Source organism: Doryrhamphus excisus, chromosome 21 (assembly GCF_030265055.1).
Source record: "Doryrhamphus excisus isolate RoL2022-K1 chromosome 21, RoL_Dexc_1.0, whole genome shotgun sequence".
Classification (NCBI taxonomy): domain Eukaryota; kingdom Metazoa; phylum Chordata; class Actinopteri; order Syngnathiformes; family Syngnathidae; genus Doryrhamphus; species Doryrhamphus excisus.
In genome coordinates, this window is record NC_080486.1 from 6,494,690 (window position 1) to 6,517,816 (window position 23,127).

Here is a 23,127-nt window from a genome sequence, read left to right on the forward strand (position 1 = left end):
TCGGGGCCTCCCACTCCTTTTTCTGTCCTTGTTAGACCCAGTTTGTGCTGCTCTCTGAAGGGAAGAGTTAACAACATGATAAGAGATGTTAGTTGTAGTTCAGATTTATAGATGGGTTTTCTAATAATCTATCTATATAAAATGATTAACTCGGATTAGCAGCCATACCAGGAGATTGAGGACTGACAGATGTTGATAGTAGGCCTCAATGCCAAAATGTAGATCGTTCTTTGAAAATCATCCGATTAATTTCAATTGTTTGTGAAATGGACAAAAATGTTTGTGAAATGCATGAAAATGTTTTTTTTTTGGAAAACAAAGAAATTTGCAAATGATCCCAAACTGTTGAGCGGTAGTGTGTATATATATATATGAATACATATGTTCTTGTAATGAATATTTTGAATATATTTGTATTGATTATTAATCACAATTAATATTATACTATTAATAAAAAGTAATTAATTAACACATGAATAAATTAAAACGTATCATAATAATAAATTGCATATAAGGCAAAATAACAAATACATTAAATGATTAAAAAAATATATACAATTATATAATTAATATAAACGCTAAATAAAAACATTATATATAATAAAAATTTAAAATGTTTTTATAATGTGTGTACACATTGCATGCCTATAGACCTTAGGGGAACCTGAACAAAGAAAACAAAAAATGTTACACCTAGGTGTGGTGAGTAAATAGATTTAATGGCGTTGGCAAAATAACACTTGGATTGAACTGCAGGACACATGGTGAAGTTATCCTGCAGGATGATAGGTCATAGGTCATCAAGGCTTTGCTTCAAAGATGTTCTACAATAGGCTGGCCAATTGTATAACAAGATACTGCATTGTCTCCTAAAATGTGTGTACATCTTTAGGTCCCCGAGTGTCCTGGCCCATGCTGCTGTCGTTCCCTCCCACGTAGCCTCTCCATTGAACGGCTCTCTGAACTAAACCAGCTCCTGGAAGGTGATGGAGGAAGTGGAGTACATTCAGCAGTTAGAAGAATCTCTCTCTCATACCTGGAAAGCGAGGAGGGGGATTCCAGTAATGGAGTCAGAAAAGTAAATAGAAGGAGCAGCCATCCAGCACGGGGTGAAAACGAGTGCGAGTTCTGTGATGCCTCCTACTACAGCACTTCCTGCTACAGCACATCCTGTTACAGTACATCCTGCTACAGCAATTCCGGCTATGAGGGCCGGGGCCGCTTCTGCAGCCACACGCGCCTCTCCTCTGTGGACAGCAACCGGCTTTCCGGCAGTACGGTCTTCTCCTCACAGGATGAGGAGGAAGACGAGAGCACCTTTGAGTCAGGACCAGATGCAAACCACTGTCCTGAAGGCCAGGAAGTGGGAGGAGAAAGGAGGAGTGGGAGATGGCAAGAGGACAGGAGAGAAGAGAATGGAGAATCTGCTGGAGCGGAATCGCAGGACGCTAACAGTACGGGTAAGATACACACTATGACTCATCATACGGGTTGTCTCATCAAGAGGGTGGGCCCTGTTAGAATGAGAATTAGCAAGCTTATTAGCGCATTATTAGAAACATAAGATGTAAGATGTAGAAACTTAGTACCATGTCATATACTACTGTGTAAACATCTTCTAAAATGTGCTTGCATCTTATTATGTCATTGCCATGGCAACCCCAAAGTTCCCACTTGAGCGGTCTGTAATGTCCCCGTTTTCCCGTGTGGCTCATGAGCGATGTTCCCCGAGTTCTTGCATTTTAATGGGTCACCCTTGTTCTTGAACATAACATTCTTCCGGTACTGTTGCTGTGCTCTAAACACAATAATACACGGGGGTCCTTACAGCCTAGATTGTGTCCATAGGGACTTTGTAGCTGTCAGGAACAACATCAAATGAAGTGCACCATCCACCAGTACAAGCATGACCTTTGTTAATCAGAGAGTTGAGCCAACAATACTGTAATTTCCAGTGTATTTTTTCCTACTACTACGCTACTCTTTTCTTCCCCTTTGAACCCTGCAAATTTATGACGATGTTCTGATCTTGCGACATCTCCTATACCTCAGAACTACAAATGGTTTTAATATAGTACCGCTCGCAAGTCAGCAAGTCATAGCTCTTTCTTTGGCAAGAGCAATCACAACTTTAAGGGAACTCATGACAAGCTTGTCAACGCATCGGAAATCACAGGAGGTATAATCAATATAACTCAATATAACTCACAGTGTCATGCAGAGGCGATCTGCAGTACTTTGTGTTAAAGTAGTGCAAAAATATATCATTATGTGCTTCGTCAGTTGTCTACTTAATGACAGTTGTGAATAGATGACAAGATGTGCTTCACCAATAGGAAGGTGGTGTCATGTTTCAAAGGACCAATAAACTTGGCACAGTGGTAAAAGCATAGTAAATTCTTGATTAGAAATTTTGTTTTACTTGACCAGTTTCTACTATTTAAAGACTTGTATGACGTCTGAAGTCCCGAGCGTTTGTGTGCCATTCATTGTGCCAGCCTGCATAACCGAGGATACAAGATCATGGACTCCTGAAAGTTAAAGATACTTAAACCAATCCAGTGGAGGTCAATATATGGACAGCTATTCAAACAAAATATTGACATCTTAGTTTTGTGTTAAAGTGACAAATCAATCTCTAATGATAGTATATCTCATTAATTTAATAAAATTTCATAAACAATATTTTGAGGGCCAAAATGTACCCACGCGCCCGCTTTGGAAGCCGCTGCTCTGAAGTAAATAATCAGTAATCATCTCCAAAACACTGAAAGATGACTGATTTAAGCAAAATTACGTTTCCAACAATTGCTACAGTTGTTTTAGTCTTTTTGCAACATCTTACATGATGAATATTGTAAAATAGGATGGGAAAGTAGGTCACATACACATGCCATCTCGGCTCCCACCTCTTCCCTTCCAGATGTGTTGCCCTTTCATTGTTGTGTGCTTTTTTTGATGATTGTCGCACACTGAATAGCCAGCATTTGCTAATTGTCATGTTCTACATGACAAGTTGGGTTCTTGGGTTAGTTTTTCTTCTTCTATGGTCCTGATACGTAATCAGTCAGTATTTGTTGGTGGCTGGATCGTTGTGTGTTGGCTGGAAGTTGGTTTGTTTGGTATTTGGTTTATACCATCCTATGCGTTGGCTTTTCTTTGGGCTTGGTATTTTTGTCGCTCTTGTGTTTGGGAGACATTCTGCTTCTTGAGAGCTTCCACATTTGTTCACTAAATAAAGACTTGACTAAGCTGTCTCTGCATCTTGCACTTTGATGTTCAATGGTTCTGAACCAAAAACCTTTCATGTATGGATATTGCTAATCTTTGTGGGACCAGTCCCTGTGTGTGTGTGTGTGTGTCCTGTAATTGACTGGTGACCAACAGAGTGAACATCCTGTCCACTCCGCATTTTGTACCTTCCTCTGTGAATTGGGGTACAGCTACACCGGAATAAACTGTTTCTCCAAGGTTGAAAATGTTGACCAAACCTTTGTAAACTTTTATGTTTGTATATTTAATCTATTGGTCCAATGTCCAATAATTCTTCCATTTGGATTACATTTTCACATTTCATTTTCATGCATGCTGTCTTACTCTCTCATCCTTTCCCTCTTTGTTAACACAGATTCATTCAGAAAAGTGTATTTTAATTAAAGAGACTGGCAATAAGACTGGGAACGGTTCAAACTTAAGTAGCCTGTGTCCGGCGCCCTCATGTAATGTACTGTTTCCTGTAGGCTCAGGCTTCTCACCTCCCGTTGGCCTTCCTCCAGTACTTCTTCCCAGCCTTGACTTAAACCATTTTCCTGCTGCCACTGACCAAGCCTTACCTCCAAGTAAGCACAAATGCATCTTACTCTGGAGCCACGCCAACAGCTTGGTTTGCATGTATGTGTGTGTGTGTGTGTGTGTGTGTGTAGCCTTACATCTACAGTATATATCCCTTTTGTGTTTGCTGCCATTGCCTCCCCTCGCATGTTGTTTATTGCCATTGGAGTTTATATATTCAGTTATTCTTACTCTGAAAGGGACAGAACAGACAGTAGGAAACTATAAAAGGTCAAACCACTTGGGTTCATTGCACACCAGGCCAAAAATACAATACCGTAATGGAAAAAACTGGAGGAGAATGAGATAAAACTCTTACAGTTCTTGGTGTGGTAAAGTGAGGCATAGAAAACGATCCGGCATCATCCTGCCGTAGCCACTGTGCTTTTGAACACCAGTAATTGGGAAGCGGCTGCATTATTGGAACGCAAAATATGTTTGGTAACCTCATTGACCCTTGACCTGCATGCACACGTGAAACCAATCATGAGAAACGGTATATAAGGTGGCCAATTGCAAGTAGCATCTTCTCTGAAGAGTAGCACCAAATGACCATATTGAAATATTATTTTTCTTGTTATTTTCTTAATGAGAAACCTGTATTAACACAAACTCCAATGGAAATCAGTGCCTCACCAGCCATGAACCTCACCGCATGTCATTGCTTAAGTTGTTTGCAATCCTTATTAAAGTTTATTTTCTGAGCAGAGCTCACCACATACAGTTGAAATGTTTCACCTGCCACCCTTAGTTCTGTTCTTATGGTTGAATGTAACCTTTTATTAACTTAAATGCATTCTCAGCCCACGCTGAGCACAGAAAGTGACTTTACAAATGACTTGAGTGCAATGTTTGCAAACCTTACAAAAGCCATTCTGCCAAGTACAGCTAGCCAATTTACACTTAGCTCGGTTGGAATTTAGCATCTATAACTTGTGGTTCATTTATTATGGTTGAATGTAGCTGTTTATTGCTTTGAATGCATTTTCAGCTAGCGCTGTGCCCAAACAGTGACTTTGCATGTAACTTTAATGCAATGTTTGCAAACCTTACAAAAGCATGTATGCCGACTACATCCGACTAAAAGGAAAATAAAAGAGACACACGAAGTCTTGATGCAGTTGGAAGTCATCAACAATCAACAGTGTCGGAAGTAACTCCATCCTAAGCAATTGTTTTCTAGCAATGGAAAATCTACTCCATTATTATTTCAAACATTACAGTGACATATGACTTGACATATCAAGTCTATAATGTTGTCTCCTCTGGCTGCCACAGATTGGGAAGCTCGAATAGACAGCCATGGCAGAGTCTTCTATGTCGACCATGTCAATCGCACCACAACCTGGCAGAGACCGAACCACAGTGGCAAGTGTCACCACGGAATCCCCCGATCAGGATCCAGCCAACAGATGGAGCAACTCAACCGGAGGTCAGGGATTAAATCAAGAATGTGTGGATTTTACTGTGAAATGCTTGCAAAATATAATAACTGTATTTCCCTGGATGGTTATAATAATGCTCCTCTTTTGTTCGTATCAGGCTCATCCCCACAGAGCCTGACGCTGTTTTATAACTTTATTTCGACCTGAACACATCAACAGCATTTTTACGCATCTGTCCTCCCATCCTTGGAACGACACATTGTCATTTTCACCACACTTCCACGAGTTGCATTCATGGACATGCTATACTCTGAACATGGCAACAGCATCTTAATTGTATGTGTTGGGTGACATGAAACTCTGCTACACAATTAATGCAATAAAAATTACAAAAAGCTAATAAACATCAAATCCTACCTAACATTTATTTGTCTGTAGTAAATTAGTACTCTCTCTGACTTTTTGTTAGGTATCAGAACATCCAGAGGACCATGGCCACAGAAGAGGAGGGTGGCAGTCAGCGGTTAGAGCGAGCTCCCAGTGTCGAAACAGACTGTGATTCTCCTCCAACAGCTACAGGTCCGATTTCTCCCAGTATCTAAGACAGCGTTGGTGTTGTTGTTTCTTGTCACTGGTACATTTTCTGATTCTCCACCAGGTTCAGCATCACCTATCAATCACCAGAAGATCAGCCAGCTTCTCCAGTCACCTGCTGTGAAGTTTATTACACATCCAGAATTTTTTACTATGTTGCACAGTAACTATGTGAGTTGGGTTCTTGGTTTCCTGATATACTTTCTGTGTACAAATAAATTGGTAAGATGATTTGAATCAAACCTACAAAAGTTTGCCAAATTCAGGTTAACATGTTTGTGACAGAAAAATGAGATTGGAAGCATATTTTTTGGTTAGATTTGGTATATGAAACAAAACCATAGCTTCTACTAGTTGCATTGTGTTTGCATATGGTTTGGTGTACAGTGCTTCTCTGTCCGGGTCTTTTACAGTCCGCCTACCGGATGTTCACAAGCAGCACCTGTGTGAAACACATGATTCTCAAGGTGCGCCGTGACGCCAAGAATTTTGAGCGCTACCAACATAACCGGGACCTTGTGGTCTTCCTCAACAAATTTGCAGACACTCAGTTGGAGTTGCCACGGGGCTGGGAGATCAAGACTGACCCGCAGGGCAAGGTAACGTATTATAAATGGTATAATGGCAAAGTAGCTTGTTATTACAAGTCTGTACAGCAGATGCTAGTTTGGATCATCACTCTGGTTCTTAACACGCCTCATTAAGCACCTGATCTGCCAGAGAAGAAGAAGACGGAGGAGGGATCAGTGTTGCAACTCCACAATGTTATAGTTAGAGAGTAATCACACCTGTCTAGACAAAACAACAAATCTAGTGACAAGATTTTTGCGACATTAAAACAAAACATTTTCATTGTCTACCCTGGAGTACGATCGTGGTTGAGTCTATTCTTTTCTGTTTCCCAGTCTTTCTTTGTTGATCACAACAGTCGAGCTACGACCTTCATTGACCCTCGCATCCCTCTTCAGAATGGCCGACTGCCTGGCCACCTCGCCCACAGACAACACTTGCAGAGACTACGCAGCTACAGCGCTGGGGAGGTATACTTGTACACGTTCAAAAGAACAAAAGATCATTATTATGCAGGAAACCTTTTTCTGGTCAACAATTCTAGACATATGAGTCACAATACTTACTGTTTGTCAATGCATAACTATAACTAATATTAGCCAAATCAAATGGAACGATGGACACTACATTTAACAAACCATGTTTTGCTTACACTCTGTACTTGGTATTCATTTTGATATTGTAGTAAAAGGTTTGATTTGCTTCTGTTTCTTCATAGGCCTCAGATGTGTCAAGGATTCGTGGGGCATCTTTGATGGCCAGACCTGCAAACAGCCTGGTCGCTGCCATACGAAACCAGCATCATGCGGACCCACAATCAACTACTGCATGTAGGCACTGCAACACTTCCAGAATTAAAGTGGGCATGCTGTGTTTGAGTTCCATGTGCATTCAAAGGTTATAGCGTCCAGGGTTATAGCGTGTTTTAGGTTCAAAATGAACTTTCTTGTGCAGTGCACGAGTGGTCCTTGGGCTATGTACAAGTTCCATCCGAGACTGTGATGCATATCGAGTTTTGGTGTGGGTTTGCATACCGGATGAAAAAGATTAATCTGGCAATGCCTGATTTAACCCAGTAAACGTGGAAGGGGTGTCATCTGTTTAATCTGTAAGGAGGGAGTAGTGCAGAGTCGCTATAGCTTTTCTATCTTCATGTGTTGTCCTTCTCTCTAGCATACAACGACAAGATTGTGGCATTCCTTCGACAACCAAACATATTTGACATGTTACAAGAGCGACAACCCAACTTGAACAGAAACCACGCCCTCAGGTGTGTTTCTACTTTCGGATAATTGTTTGGAATTGTAGTCTTTAATTTTTGTTTGTAGCTCATTTGATCTTCGAAAACTGTACCTTATACCTTACATGACATGACATTTTAGGGAGAAGATCCACTATATCCGGTCTGAAGGTACCCAGGGTGTTGAGAAGCTGTCATGTGATGCAGACCTAGTCATCCTGTTAAGGTACAGTAGAACTCAAGGCACTTTTACAGCATTCTGTCATGGAGTGAAATATGCATTTTTTATGATCTTCCTGCAGTTTATTTGAAGAAGAGATTATGTCATATATTCCACCTCACCCCATCCACGCTGGCTTTAGCTTCTCTCCACGCTGCTCCCCTGCAAACTCGCCACAGAACTCCCCTGGTAGGTTCTTCATCCCAGATACATTCAAGAGAAGTTAGAAGTGAATTGTCTCTATCACTGTGGTAACTTAGGCTAAACTCGTACCCTGGTCCAGAACAGGCTTTCATCTTAAAATTGGCTTTGTAAGTACTGTAAGTACTGCATTGTCTGATGATATTTTACATTTATAAGCAAGATTGATTTTCAAACAAGGGAATACGCTAGATATAGTCTCTTTTTGAGACATAAATGTCACAGCAGTCCTTCCAAGAGCACTCAGCCTGTTAGTCTTCTTATATAGTAACAGTATTTGATGGCGCAATAAGCACTCTGAGGCATCAATCAACTGGAAGAAAACACGTCTTTATTATATCAAGGAAAAAATTGCCACAAAAAGGTCACCACAACATGTCAACACTGCCATCTCCGTCAACATTTCCATCTCGTGCTCACAATGAGATGCAGCGTTTGAAAACAAGAAGACATACCGTATTTTCTGTACTATAAGTCGCTCTAGAATATAAGTCGCACAAGGACAAACATACATAATTAGGTAGAAAAAAACATACATACGTCGCACAGGAGTCACATTTTTTGTGGGTAATTTATTTTACACACTACTTGACCAAAGCAGACATGACGTCATCTTGGAAGGCAAGTTCTAACATTAATTAAAGAATAGAGAACAGGCTGAATAGGTGTAAGATATGCTAACACAATGCTTATCAGATACACAAAAATAAACATGAACAGAAAAGGTGTCCAGTGTTTATGTAACATAACAAACAGTTTTAAGTACAGTAATTGTTTTGTTTTCTTCATCGCAGTAAGAGTAGCCTCCGCTTTACGCCAGTCCCTAACAAGTTTCTCACTTACTCCTCCTCACTTACTACTCTGCTGCTTGATTACAAATTTCACAACTTGCAGCTTGTAGTCTGCAGAATAGGATTTATTTTGGAGGGTATTTGTGTTCTGTCGTTCTCAGTTGTCTTTGTAAGCTAACGTCTACTGTTTTAAATATTGAGTGTGAGTAGGAGATATTGGTGCGAAAGAGTGCCCTCTTGTGGCTGTCTGTGAAATTATATATATATTTATAAATATATATTTTTTCCATTTATAATTCGCTCTGGAGTAAGTCGCAGGAACAGTCAACCTATGGGAAAAAAATGTGACTTATAGTCCGGAAAATATGGTATTTCAAAGACGAAACAGTTGTTTCTCCAATGTATTTGTTTTTTTTTAATAGATAAGTGTTAATATGTCAAAGTTGTGCAATGTTGAGGGAGAAGTAGAATACGTCACATGCCCCTTTTTATGTTAATGCACACAAAACCAAAAAACGGATTTGACCATTTATGTCTGATTGCGGATATTAGATTCTGTTGAGCTGCATCTTAAGCACAAAGCCTGGGTTAGTTGGGCTGATCCCTGGCTCCTCATAGAGATATGATTTTTGTGAAGTGTTTTGAATAGCTCATTTAAGGGAACGATGGGAACTGATGGGAACAATGGGAAGCGAGTAAAATGAATCTGAGAGAAGCTACAGACAATTAGCAGTCATAGCTGAGTAAGAAGAGGGTGAGCTATAGTAGGTTCGAACATCAGCACCCCATCGCAGTACGCAACAATGATAGACACCACCTTTTAGGTTATACAAATAAGCACGAGTCCTTAACCAAATAAGTCACCCTTTACTGCCCCTACACACAAAAAGTCTTTTTACATTTACTTGATGCAGATTTTCCTGAGTCAATAATCAGACCACTATGCTGGTTAGTTATTACTGTAGCTTTCATTGGCGCGGATCCTATAGCATGCTCATTTTTGTCCTTCGTGATGGTCATGACAGTCGATTGGTTAAACCAAAAGTGAAGCCAATATTCTTGTCCCGCTGAGATGATGTCCGTTGTCATGGTGATGGCTTTTCTTCCCTTTGCCAGTAGAACAGGCTGCCTTACAGTAGTTGGGAGATGTAATAAAGTGTAAAAGTTAACTAATAAGCAATCTCTCCTCAGTGTGCCAGCAGATACATACTGTATTCTGCATGCAAACTGTTCGCATAGTAGCATGCTAACATACTGCATACTTCATGTCTCATGAAGCCTGATAGGGGAGTGCACTCAAGCGCAGGCAGAAAAATACGATCATGACATTTTCCTGACATTCTGATGAAATGTCTGGAATGTTGCCTCCAATCCTGTCTTGTCAAAATGACTGAAGTTTATTTTTATACAAAAAGCCTGTAGCAGTGTTTCTTTATGCAGTTTGCATGATGCCATCTCTGATTTAATGTTGTCTTTGTGTAGGCTTGCAGAGAGCTAGGGCGCCAGCCCCGTACCGCAGAGACTTTGAGGCCAAACTCAGAAACTTCTACAGAAAACTCGAAGCAAAAGGCTATGGCCAAGGACCAGGCAAGATTAAGTAAGACTGGGTGCAGATTTAACATTCTACAGAGTCCAACCTCTTCCAATGCCAGGGTTTTGTGGCTGAAAGGTCCTTGAACCATGCTTTGGTGTCTGACTATTTACTGGACGTAAATGATAATGGTAATGATAGTGTAACGGAAACATTTTTCTATGACTTCATAATTGAGCTGTATTCACATTTTCACATTCTCTTTTCTCCATGTCCTTTCTCCATGTGAATAAGCACTCAGCAGCCATGACTACTGTACATCATTATTGATTATGATATTTGGGTTATTACAGGCTGTTGATAAGGCGAGAGCACCTGCTGGAAGGCACCTTCAATCAAGTGATGGCATATTCTCGCAAAGAGTTACAGAGGAACAAACTTTACGTCACCTTCCTGGGGGAGGAAGGGTGAGAGACACACACACACACACAACATTCGACAGACTACCAGTATACTGATGTAAGTAATGCTTTGGTACTTGCTACTAAAAATGTGAAAAGAAGGGTACTGCTTCCCGTCAAGCCTCTCGTAATATTTGGTAATAGTTAGTAATTGTAATAGTTTCCAATATTTTTGTAGCTTGTACAAAGTGCTGCACTGTTTTGTTTATAGGACGGTACTGTATGTCCAAATGGAGTAATTCAAATTCCCTCCCTTGTTTTTGTCTTTTCAGGTTAGATTACAGTGGCCCATCCAGAGAGTTTTTCTTCCTTTTGTCTCAGGAGTTGTTTAATCCATACTACGGACTGTTTGAATACTCCGCAAATGACACCTATACTGTTCAAATCAGCCCCATGTCTGCGTTTGTTGAGAACCATCTGGAATGGTAAGTTGGTTTATTGTCAGCATTGACTTACTGATCGTCTTGTAAACAACCTTTGTCTTTCCTAGGTTCCGTTTCAGTGGGCGCATCTTGGGTCTGGCTCTTATTCATCAATACCTCCTGGATGCTTTCTTCACCAGACCATTCTACAAGGCCCTGCTCAGGCTGTGAGTAGCCACGTTAAAATCACATCTCTACAACTTCATTCTTTTTTTCCATTAACATTTCTGAAAATAGTGTCTTCCATCTTCCATCACAATATTCTCGTACTCCCCAACAGCCATCACACCATTGTTCTTAGTCATAGCTGGACCAACATACCCCATTGTCCATGCCACTCCCATACATAGTCCAATCATTAAAGCCTCTATCCATTGTCCAAAGAACACGTGGCCTAGTGTGAGTATGTTAACTGGAATGGAATCAAAGTAGTGTGGGTCATGTGCATTTGTGTATCTTACAGGCCAACTGACCTTTCTGATCTGGAGTACCTGGATGAGGAGTTCCACCAATCTTTGCAGTGGATGAAGGACAATGACATCACTGACATCCTGGACCTCACGTTCACTGTCAATGAGGAGGTCTTTGGCCAGGTCTGTGTGTGTGTATAGATGGACAGCAATACAGGCATGGGGATATGGTCTGTCTGAAAACAGAAGTTAACTTGGCTCTCAGGCACAAATTGCAAGCGTTTAAGCAACAGCCTAGATCAGAGGTGGGCAAAGTGTTTGACTTGTGGGTTGTGACCCACAAGTCAAACACTCAAAAGTTGCATTCTAAAAGTTGGGTACAGAAGCAGATGAATGACTCCATCCATTGTGTGTGTATACTGAATACAGATTATTGTATCAGGGATCACGTCTCTCACATTGTTGCTAGGTGACAGAACGGGAATTAAAGTCCGGAGGCTCAAACCTCCAGGTGACCGAGAAGAACAAAAAGGATTACATTGAACGAATGACTAAGTGGAGGGTGGAAAGAGGGGTGGTCCAACAGACTGAGGCGTTAGTCCGAGGCTTCTACGAGGTACGCAGTATTTTCTCTTTAACATGGTAGGCAACGCCATCACCACACAACAACACACCCTAAACACACTGCCTCTTGTGTTTTTGTCACACAGGTGGTCGACTCCAGGCTGGTGTCAGTGTTTGATGCCAGGGAGCTGGAGCTGGTTATTGCCGGTACTGTGGAGATTGACCTCAGTGACTGGAGGAGCAATACCGAGTACAGGGGAGGTGTGTCCAATCCACATATTTCCTAATTATATATGATATCAACACAAAGTAGTAACACAAAGCTGTCATATAAGGGGTTACGTTTTGGTCTGACAGTCTTGTCTGTGTTTAATGTGCTATCCACTAGGTTACCATGACGGCCACATAGTGATGCGCTGGTTCTGGGCCGCTGTGGAGCGTTTCAACAATGAGCAGCGTCTCCGCCTCTTGCAGTTTGTAACTGGGACGTCCAGCGTGCCGTACGAAGGCTTTGCTGCCCTGCGGGGCTCCAATGGACTGCGACGCTTCTGCATCGAGAAATGGGGCAAAGTTACTTCGCTACCAAGGTATTTGGTAGCTTTTTTATATAATAAAACTGAGGTTTATATAATATATAAAGTTATATATAAAGTTTATAGAATGAAACTGAGGTTCAATTTGAAAAGGCCTTATCAAAAGTAATGCAAGAGGCAGATTAGTTATTATTAATGGTTGAGTGCTTGTCTGTCTCTATGTGCTCTGTGAGTGACTGGCAACCGGTCCAGGGTGTCATCAGCTGGTATCACACGAGTCAAGTGTGTGTGTGAGAACCTAGATGATTGGGAGTCACCATTTGCTGTGCCAGTAGAGTTGCTGCCTATCTCCTGTCAGTTCCGCTGTTGGGGATTCTGAGCCAGAACTGAAACTTTGTTGGCTACAGAACTGTCAGTTTTCTGGAACTTCTGCCGAATTGACTTGCAGAACCGCCAACTGGGAGAAACTAAGACGTACCCTTCAGCCTCGGGAGCACAAGTGCTAAAACTTCCTAGTGGAGGAAAGGAGGTGCTTGACTCTTCTACTCTAGACCAGGACCAAGCAAGGTTTAACCCAACCGTCCATGGTGTAGTTAGCCTTCACTCCAAAGTCAGCTGGGATGGGCTACAAGCCCAAGGAGCTCAGGGAGGACAGAAACTTCTTGTGTATGAGTCCAAGCTGTGAAAGCGGGGCCTAACGAGTTTCAAGACCGCATGTGTCAGAAAAGTTACCACAGTGATAACTAGCTTGTGGCGGCCAAGCGTTCATAGCGAAGTCGCTCATACTATGATTGTGAAGCAGAATTCACCAAGCCTTGGATTGTTCACACTTTTAATAGGGAACGTGAGCTGGACTTAGACTGTCGTGAAACATGAGCTGATCGTCCAGAAACTTTGTCCATCCAGTCACCGTTGTTGTGTCGTTGGGCAAGACACATCACCAGTGCCGATCATACTGGTGTGGAAATGGAAATTATTACTTGGTGGTGCTCAGAGGGGCTGAAGACACAAACTGGCAGCCACATTTTTGTCAGTCCATGCCTGATGTTAAAGACGTTGGTCTGGTCAGAATGCGCTTCCCATAGTAAGAAAGGTAACTTGACTGTTTTATATTGCATATAATCCTTCTAAAAATGACCATAAGGTGCCTTTTGTGTTCTCTTTCACTGACTCAGGGCCCATACCTGTTTTAACCGTCTTGACCTGCCCCCATATCCTTCGTACACCATGTTGTACGAGAAACTGCTGACTGCGGTGGAGGAAACCAGCACATTTGGTCTGGAGTGAGACAACAAAGCAATTGACGACACAGACGTCATGTTGGAGCACTCGCTTGGCTGTGAGGAAGAAACACTCACAAGAAACACAGAGCCTGGATTTTCTGATTGTGGAGACCTGCTGAACAAAGATGTTGGCCTACAGTATGTAAATGAATGTTATGGTACTGTATATTAGTAGTCTTGGGGTTTGGGACAGGAAGTAGCCCATTTGGACATATTTGGGCATTTCCAGTGGAATCAATACTGAAAAACAGATGCATCAACTATACACTGGCAGACACTAACACAACTAATAATAGCAAACATTACATATATATCAAGCTATTGATGAAATTCATCAGAAAGTCATCGGAAAGTATCCAGTATGCATCATGATTTAAAGGTAAACAACATTGATTGGGGTCGTCATAGACCTCAGTCCTTCACTGACGGTCCCTGGTCACTGGACTTCACTAATGTGTAGAATCCATCCAACAAATGTAATGTACTGTAATGTTTTCTCACTTTTATTAATCCCTTAGGTAATTGTGGTACTCTTTTAAAATCAATGTCAAACAAAAGCTGCACAAATTAATTTTGCAGAAGCTGTTACAAAAGTAACAATCAATTCTATACAAATGAGAAAAAGTTCAAATATTCTTTATGATTGCAGATATTTATCTTCTATGTTTTATAATCTAAAGGTATAAATTATAAGGGTATTCAAAACTAACAAAAACTAACAAATGGTTTTCATTCTCAGGTAGTTTATTGGCCAGAAACACAGACATGTACAAACACTGTCCTCTTATGGACATGCATAATAATAATCATTAAAATGCTAAAATACAGCAATATGTAACAGTAAATATGATGAATAAGGTAGGTGCCAAAGAAAGAATCACAACTGACATTGAATCTGGATGAATGAATGTTGGGGTGACCACTGCAAGTTTACAATCAAACCCTAACTACAGTCTATGTAGTCAATAAAAACATCTTCTGGCGCGACCAAAATTACAATACAGTCGTCCCTCACCACATCGTGGTTCAAACGCCACAACCTCACTCTGTCACAATTAATTAATAAATGCTTGCTGTTTCGTGATTAGTAAAAAGGAATTCATATTAAAGAAAATGGTATGTCTTGTTTGCCTAAATTAAGCATAAAAATGGCTAAATAAAAGAAAGTAGAAATGTAAACCACTCAGAGAACATGATATGAAGTGTAACACGGTCGCTGACTTGTTGCGTACCCCTTTAAGAAACGGTCTGGGAATTAGCTTTCAATGCTAACGTGTGAGACTAATCTTATTTACGTCTAAAATGGCTTATTTTCTATTATTATTTCTACTATATTGGGTAGAAATGGGGGGGTGTGTGACTGTATATAAAAGAAAAAGAATGAAGCCATTTTCTCTCGTTATGCAATATCAGTAAGTTTAGAAAAGATTGTTCAGATAATCAGCAACAACAAATCCCAAGAAAGTAAAAACACAACTAATCATAACCCAAAATACGGACCCTAACTGTAATGTAACCTCGAACCTCCACCCTAACCCACATAAGAAATCATGGAAATAGAAACTATGTGTGACTGTTGCCAACGGTCAATAAGTGTAAAATGAAGGCAACCAATCATGTTAAATGTCAAAGACGAGGCTCACTTTGTTGTCTACATTCCAACTGTCTTTTATTTATTATTCAATTTATTCTTCCCGCCGCCCCAAAATGTGGTTGAACTCAGCGATGTACGACGTCCAGGTTTTAGAAGACCACTGTAGACTGCAGAGGCTCCACAGTCTGCAGTATTTGACTCGTGGCTTTAGTTCTCATTGTCAACACAGTCAAATGTTTCATAGTAACAAGAAAGAATTGCCAAGGTTCACCAATGTCCACCAGTCCAAAATCTACGGGATCTTCAAGCATGGAGTGCTACTAAACATCTCTGGTCCTGCTGTGTTGCAACACAGTCAGCTTGCACTGTAATCCTCATAGTGGGTAGCTTCTGGGGAACACTGACGCTCAAACCACATGATAGGTCTAGTCTTTCAGAAGTTACAACCAAAGTTTATTGATCTAGGGCAGGGGTGGGCAAATATTTGGACTCGAGGGCCGCATTGAGTTAACAAAATTGTCTGGGGGGCCAGAACATATATTTAACACACACACACTATTTTATGCTTATCATTTTCCTTGAATTATTTGTCTAATTTTATCTGTAAAAGTGTTATCCTATATCAGTTGTATGTTCTCATGTCCCTTTTTTAGGAGCACTTTAAACATCACACCACATCAAACTATGTCATTTAATTTTACAGTTTTGTTGTTTATTTTTTAGGGTCTAGTCTTTCAGAAGTTACAACCAAAGTTTATTGATCTAGGGCAGGGGTGGGCAAATATTTGGACTCGAGGGCCGCATTGAGTTAACAAAATTGTCTGGGGGGCCAGAACATATATTTAACACACACACACTATTTTATGCTTATCATTTTACTTGAATTATTTGTCTAATTTTATCTGTAAAAGTGTTATCCTATATCAGTTGTATGTTCTCATGTCCCTTTTTTAGGAGCACTTTAAACATCACACCACATCAAACTATGTCATTTAATTTTACAGTTTTGTTGTTTATTTTTTACTAAATCAGACATCCGACTTGCAAGTCATGTTGCCAGTTTGTATGTTAAAAGTTGAAGTTACTTAGAAAGCAACTGGCGGGCCGGATTCAAACGCTTGGTGGGCCGCATGTGGCCCCCGGGCCGTAGTTTGCCCACCCCTGATCTAGGGTCTTTTAGGGTTTTGTGTGTAGGGTTGGGGTTCTGGTCTTACGTACAAATGGGCTTTGAGCCAACATATGCAACCTCTGTCTCCATCTGTGCTTCTCTAAATAAACTATGCCTCAATTATGGAAGCTGACTGAAAAGCAGTAACAATGGTTACAATGATATGCAATACTGTTATCAAAACAATTGCTGGTATTCTACTACAGAAACCAGGTACACTGTAGGTACACTGTAGGTACACTGTACGCACACTGTACGCTGCGCCAAAACAGTCCATTCGTACTGTAATGGCTGTTGCTTCTCTTCAGCCTTTCTTCCTGGTTCTTCGGACGGCGTTGCTATCAGAGAATTATAGTCAAAGATCACACAATTGAAAAGGTTTTCAATTTCTATTAAAAATGAGAGCAATATACCGTATTTTCCGGACTATAAGTCACATTTTTTTTTCATAGGTTGGCTGTCCCTGTGACTTATACTCCAGAGCGACTTATAAATGAAAAAACTGTTTATGTTACATAAACACTGGACACCTTTTCTGTTCATGTTTATTTTTCGTGTAGCTGAATAAGCATTGTGTTAGCATATCTCATTCAACCTGTTCTCTATTCTTTTATTGTTAGAACTTGCCTTCCAAGGGGACGAATATCTGTGTTGGTCAAGTAGTTAAAATGAATTACCCGCAAAAAGTGTGACTTATACTCCAGTGCGACTTATGTATATATTTTTTTCTACATAATTATGCATTTTTGGTCTTGTGTGACTTATACTCTGGAGCGACTTATAGTCCAGAAAATACAGTATTTACGTTAATATCAATGAAGATTGGCCCCTCTAGAAAGTGAAAGTGAAGCTTCTGTGCGCCTCTTGTCCCAGTATTTTTCCATGAGGTCATATATAAGATGCTACACACTAATGAGCTAGCAGAATGTAAAGGTGTACAATACCAACTAATGGCAACTAATGGTAACCATTGTTTCAATTGACTCTCCGTCCTCGCTGTTCACGTCCCCCAGTGAGCCTTGCCATACAGGACGAATTGGCTCTGATGCCCCGATTCTACCAGCTCCTTCCCAGTAAAGAATTGACTTGTCTTTATATGAGGACGCACGTCATGGGTTTGGATTGCTTTGGTTCTCCATCAACTGTTCTCCAGGACGTCCCATTAGAGGTTTCTTTCATGTAGAATTGAAGAGACGAACAATAATAAGAGGGACTGATATTGCTGCAATTAATCAAATCTTGTGATATATATTTGTACTGCATGGTGACTCCATTTGATTGACATTTGAGGCATATTTCGGGGTGAAACGCCTGTGACGTTGGACTCGGGAGGTTCCACTGTTTTCCGTCAACCGCTACTCAGGTCAATGCAACTGTATTGGAAGCATTGTGAAAACCATGAAGTTTTAGGGGGTCAAACGTATTTAAATTGACTGTGCACTGTGCTATCCTTGTTTCATGGCAACATATCAGCGGTACAGTCCAATAATGCAACATGTAGTCATACTAGCAACCACACAGAGAACACTACAGTGCACTACAGTGCTTTGCAGTGCTGAGGCTGAAATGACACAAAATACACAAAGGGAAGGGTGGATTATGTTGCAAATTTCGATCTTTTTTGCAAAAATGTTTTGTACTGTTATTTATATGGTATTGTATTTATAATTATTATGTTAATTTTTACTTTCTTCACAATCTTTTTATCATAAGAGCTTGCCTTCATTTTGGAAACCTTTGCATTTTGATATTTATGTCTTTTATATTATTAAGGTAGCTCACTTGTTATCCGTTACAGCAAATCAGCTCATTTGGTGCATTTTGTTCTCTCTCTTTTTGCTCTTTTAACATCTGATGGTTGTTTCAATGCTGCATGTAACAAGACATCTGTGACAGGATCTTCTAAAACCTTCATTGAACACTGGTCTGTAAGGGTGGGGGGAATAATACTTCATGAACACGTTTTGCATATCACCTTTTCATATCACCATTTCAGACCACAGTACTGGGCGCTCCTGGTGGTAAACTCAATTCCTTTTACTGGTTCAAGTTCTTATTAGTCACACATGGTAGTGAATCGGTTACTCGCTTCATTCGTCACAAAGCGCATGCGTAGAAACTCACAGACTGGCAACCAAGCAGTAGATGTGACGAGCACCTATGAGTTAGTAAAAATTGAGTCTTTGTTGTGGAATCGTGAGTCAGTGTAATGTGAGTCTTCGTCGAGTACCCGTCAGTCAGTGAAGTTTGAGGTCCGGACTGTCTGTCCAACCAGCTGAAGAGCCAGAAATGATCCATTCCAACCTTTACGGGTTTTTGTTTGTCGTTTCTTTGGTCTCTTTCAACAGTCAATGAAATTCAAGTCTTTTGAGTACCGGTGAGCCAGCGAAACCAGAGTCTTTGTTTAGTACCTGTGAGTCAGTGAAAGTCAAGTCTTCATCGACCACCCGTACGACACAGAAACTCAAGTGTTGCGTCACCCGTGAGTCTGTAAAACTCTAGACATGATCAAGCACCCTGGAGTTGGTGAAAGTCAAAAACTCGAGTGTTTGGGCACCCGTGGGTTAGTGAAGCTTGAGTCTTCGTCAAGTAGCCGGGGGTCAGTGTAGCTGGAGTGTTTATTGAGTACCCGTTTAGTTGATGAAACTGGAGTCTGTCGAGCACACATGAGTCAGTCAAATTTTAGTCTTTGGGCACCTTTGAGTCAGTGGAACTCGAGTCTTCATCGAGCACTCTGAGGTCAGTGAAACTTGCTAGACTTGCTGTAGCAGAGAGTTAGTCTTCATTGAGCACTTATTAGTCAGTGAAACTTCAGTCTTTGCATACCCTGAGTCAGTGAAACTCGAGTCTTCCTGGTGTAACAATCAGTCAGTGAAACTCGAGTCTTCGTGTCACCCTCAGTGGTGCAGCACGGGTAGGAAGGAGAAAGGAGAGTTGATTTCATTCACAAATGCAGTCAGCGTAACAGTCGCAAAATTGATTCACGTTTCCTTCCCTAGCGGTGTGTTAGTGAACAAGTTAGTGACAGGATCTTCTGAAACACAAGATACAAGTATCCTCGAGTTCCCATTCAGTGTAAAAAAAAAAAAAAAAACCTCTTGAGGTTTGAACGACTCGTTCATGACTACATCCCGACTCGGAACGTGTGTTGGTGTTGTTATGGTAACTGATGAAATCAATCAGTTGTAATCAAGAAGGAAACGTAACTGATGTTTGGAACCATGCCATCAGTCATTTCTTAAAACAAAAGACGAGTGTAACAACCTTGATCTCACTTGGTTCGCCATTCCAAGAGACAAAATATGATTCTTCTGCCACTAAAACTCACTGGATAAGCAGCATTGATTTACACAGTAGCATATGTAAATATTCACATTAATTCAAGTCTCCCCTTCACTTTGATAACAATACCGTCCATGTAGACATTGGAGATGGAGATTCATTGATTTTGGATATTTGTTTGTTTGTTTTTTTGTTCATATGGGTTCATAAAGTAATGTGACGGGTTTTGATGTTACAAACGGTACAGATTGCTAACTGGAATACTGAAGCATGCATTTTTATTGCAGTGTTTTGTGTGGATTATTCACATATTGTATGTCAATCATGTTAACGTTGTGACAGACACGTCAATGCTCAGGCAGTCCGTCAAATATCATCACACAAAATGTCTGTAAACCTCAACAAGTAGACTTTGTTTATTTGCTGACATTGAGTATGAAGTTAAAGCAGTGTTTCGCACTGTGGTCATTAAAATTAAATAATTTATGGAGAAAAAATTGGTTGTATTCTTTTATGCGTAGTGTGTCCTCACAAGCTGGAGAATGCAGCAGGGTTCTAAATGTAGTTGCAGCTGATAATTGTGGTTTTTTTTCAAGTAATCAGATATACATATACACATACATATATGTTAGGGTTAAACCCAAAACATTATCACCAACTTCACCAACTGTGAAAGAAGACACAAAGACGTGAGATATAGGCTTGCAAGGAGAGTGATCAGAGACTGTTCAGTAACATTCATCCAACCTACTCTGAAAACAGTCTCTGCTCTCCTTCTTTTTATTAATTAGAGTTTAGGTGTGCCCTATTACATAGGTCTCAATCGTCTAAGGGAGGGGGAACAGTTCACACGGTTGAGACTGGTTTCAACATCAAGCATATTTTGAGAAAGCAAAAACAGATAGGCTTATTTTGAGAAAGCAGAATGTCTCAAGGAGACATCCTGTTATTGAGTGTCTAAAGGAATGTGATGAGTTATGCAAGCGTGTGATCTATGTGCATGTAATAGTAACTTGGATAATATGAAGAATGTGATTACATGATATTAACTTGGATAATATGAAACAAGCTTATTGAATGTGAGTACATGATATATACAGTTTTATTCCAACAATATATCAGACATATTTTTGTTTGTTTAAAGAGCAATTATAACAATAACAATAAAATGTAAACCTCCACTCCTGCGGGTCGAAAGCTGACTGGTTCCTGCCAGCTTGTGACTGTCAAATACCTAAATATTGCAAACGCAATGTAATTTCATTTCACTTTTAAAACACATACAAAATACATACAAAATAATAATTATATCACTGTAAATATTATTTGATTACAATACTGTAACTATTCATTAGTAATCCCAGTTTAATGCAAACTGCGATTTGCACTACTTTTTTGACAGTCATTGAACGCACCGTCTACCGTTCTCCGAAGCACAGAGGGACGTATGGATGTATTTGGATGTCATGCCCCCCTTTTTCTTTCACCTCATATTTGCTCCCAAATGCTGATACTATGTGGGAATGCATAAAGGTAAGATTTGATGACTGATGCGCTAATGTGCATCATTGTGATTGTGATTCACACACTCTCTGGGATGGTGGCTCTGTATTCATTTAGTGCTTTTCATTTGATGTTGTTCCTGCCGTAGTTTTGTACAATACATCATAAAAATGGGATCAATCACATCGCTATAATGTTGGTATGTTGAAGATCTTCCCCTCGCTAGTTCGATGCTAAATAGCTAATGCTAGTGTTACCTGTCAGCGTGTTCAGCCCCGAACCGTGGTAAGGGGCGGCCTGACTTGGGCAGAGAAAAACAACACGGCTGCTTCCAGTCAACTTTATTTCCGACTCTCCCACCACCAGAGCACAGCACACACCACCATCACCCGCACTTCCTGGTTCACAGGTCATGCCCAACCCGCCCCACATAGCTGGCCAACCACATGCCTGCAACACTACCCCCACTCTGGATGATGATTAGGCCCTTAACATCGCTCCAGGACACTTTAACGATTTCCCGCATGTATACATTTCCCACAGATACGTATATACGTGACAAGCTCCCTAAGCTAGAAGAACCATAGCTTATCAATAATGGGAGTGAAGAACCAAATCTCTTCAACATACATGGTAGAGCACCTTCAAAGGAAGAAACTAACAATTCCAATGCATTTAAAATGCCTCACTTCTCTTTTTTTTTTTTTTTTTTTTTTTTTTTTTTTAAATACACAAGTGTGAACATCTTCTTTTGAACTCTTTTGCTCTGGGGGGGGCAGCGATCCGCCTACACCCCTCCCCAGGCTACATCCTTCAGGTGGACCGGCGAACCCAGTCCCCAAGCCGTCTGGGTGACCTGCGAGCCCGCTGGCCCCTTCGTGGCGGGGTGGGGGTCGTATAAGACGGTCTGGCTTGATGATCGAGGGGAGGCCGAGTCTCCGTCTCTTCCGTACGGACTGGGGGTCGGCCGCTGTCCACCCCCGCCGGTGACAATGTTGCCGGGTCGGAGCCCAGGGCAGCCCCTCCTGCTGATGGTTCCCCACAGTCCGACGGCGTGTCCCACAGGTCGAGGGGGCCGTGATCAGGAGCCGTGGCGTTGGAGTCCGGCAAGGCGGGCGACACCTCCACCGGTGACCAGCTGTCGGCGTCCTTGTGGGCCCAGGTGTTGTCTAGCGGTGTCCGTGAATAATAAGGCTTCAACTTGTCGTGATGCACTACTTTGGCTGCGGACCTTGGACATTTCTTGATGCGGTAGACCATGTCGTCTAGCACGCCCACCACGAAGTATGGGCCCTCATACGAGGGTAGGAATTTGCGCACTTTGTTCCTCACTCTCTTGGTCCCCTTCACCAGATACCAAACTGCATCAGCGATTCTGTACTGGGTTTGGCATATGTTCTTGTCATACTGTCTTTTAGCTCGTTCGACAGATCTTCCAAGCGCTTCCCGAGCCAGCTGGTGAGCAAGTTCCAAGCGCTCCCTGAGTTGCGCCACATACTCTGGAGGGGTGTTAACATCCTCGCCATCCGGGGGTAATCCGACAA

General features: G+C 41.2%; 1 protein-coding gene across 3 annotated transcripts in view; it reads left to right on the top strand.

Annotated features, from left to right (window-relative positions):
- The window catches only part of LOC131108757 (E3 ubiquitin-protein ligase HECW1-like), a 56,360-nt gene extending 35,040 nt beyond the window's left edge, over nucleotides 1–21,320 (top strand). Inside the window, exons 10-29 of one of the 3 annotated variants that reach the window (XM_058060044.1) lie at nucleotides 893–1,460; nucleotides 3,741–3,839; nucleotides 5,110–5,263; nucleotides 5,686–5,795; nucleotides 5,875–5,981; nucleotides 6,224–6,409; nucleotides 6,716–6,850; nucleotides 7,099–7,210; nucleotides 7,554–7,650; nucleotides 7,763–7,846; nucleotides 7,923–8,029; nucleotides 10,315–10,429; nucleotides 10,717–10,830; nucleotides 11,097–11,249; nucleotides 11,315–11,413; nucleotides 11,710–11,839; nucleotides 12,126–12,272; nucleotides 12,367–12,481; nucleotides 12,609–12,807; nucleotides 13,929–21,320. In XM_058060044.1, coding sequence (XP_057916027.1) covers nucleotides 893–1,460; nucleotides 3,741–3,839; nucleotides 5,110–5,263; nucleotides 5,686–5,795; nucleotides 5,875–5,981; nucleotides 6,224–6,409; nucleotides 6,716–6,850; nucleotides 7,099–7,210; nucleotides 7,554–7,650; nucleotides 7,763–7,846; nucleotides 7,923–8,029; nucleotides 10,315–10,429; nucleotides 10,717–10,830; nucleotides 11,097–11,249; nucleotides 11,315–11,413; nucleotides 11,710–11,839; nucleotides 12,126–12,272; nucleotides 12,367–12,481; nucleotides 12,609–12,807; nucleotides 13,929–14,040 — 2,943 coding nt within the window. In that variant the 3' untranslated portion in view covers nucleotides 14,041–21,320. The remainder of the gene's footprint in view (nucleotides 1–892; nucleotides 1,461–3,740; nucleotides 3,840–5,109; nucleotides 5,264–5,685; nucleotides 5,796–5,874; nucleotides 5,982–6,223; nucleotides 6,410–6,715; nucleotides 6,851–7,098; nucleotides 7,211–7,553; nucleotides 7,651–7,762; nucleotides 7,847–7,922; nucleotides 8,030–10,314; nucleotides 10,430–10,716; nucleotides 10,831–11,096; nucleotides 11,250–11,314; nucleotides 11,414–11,709; nucleotides 11,840–12,125; nucleotides 12,273–12,366; nucleotides 12,482–12,608; nucleotides 12,808–13,928) is intronic. The other 2 variants (XM_058060045.1, XM_058060046.1) reach the window with 2 other exon arrangements.
- The last annotated feature ends 1,807 nt before the right edge of the window (nucleotides 21,321–23,127 follow it).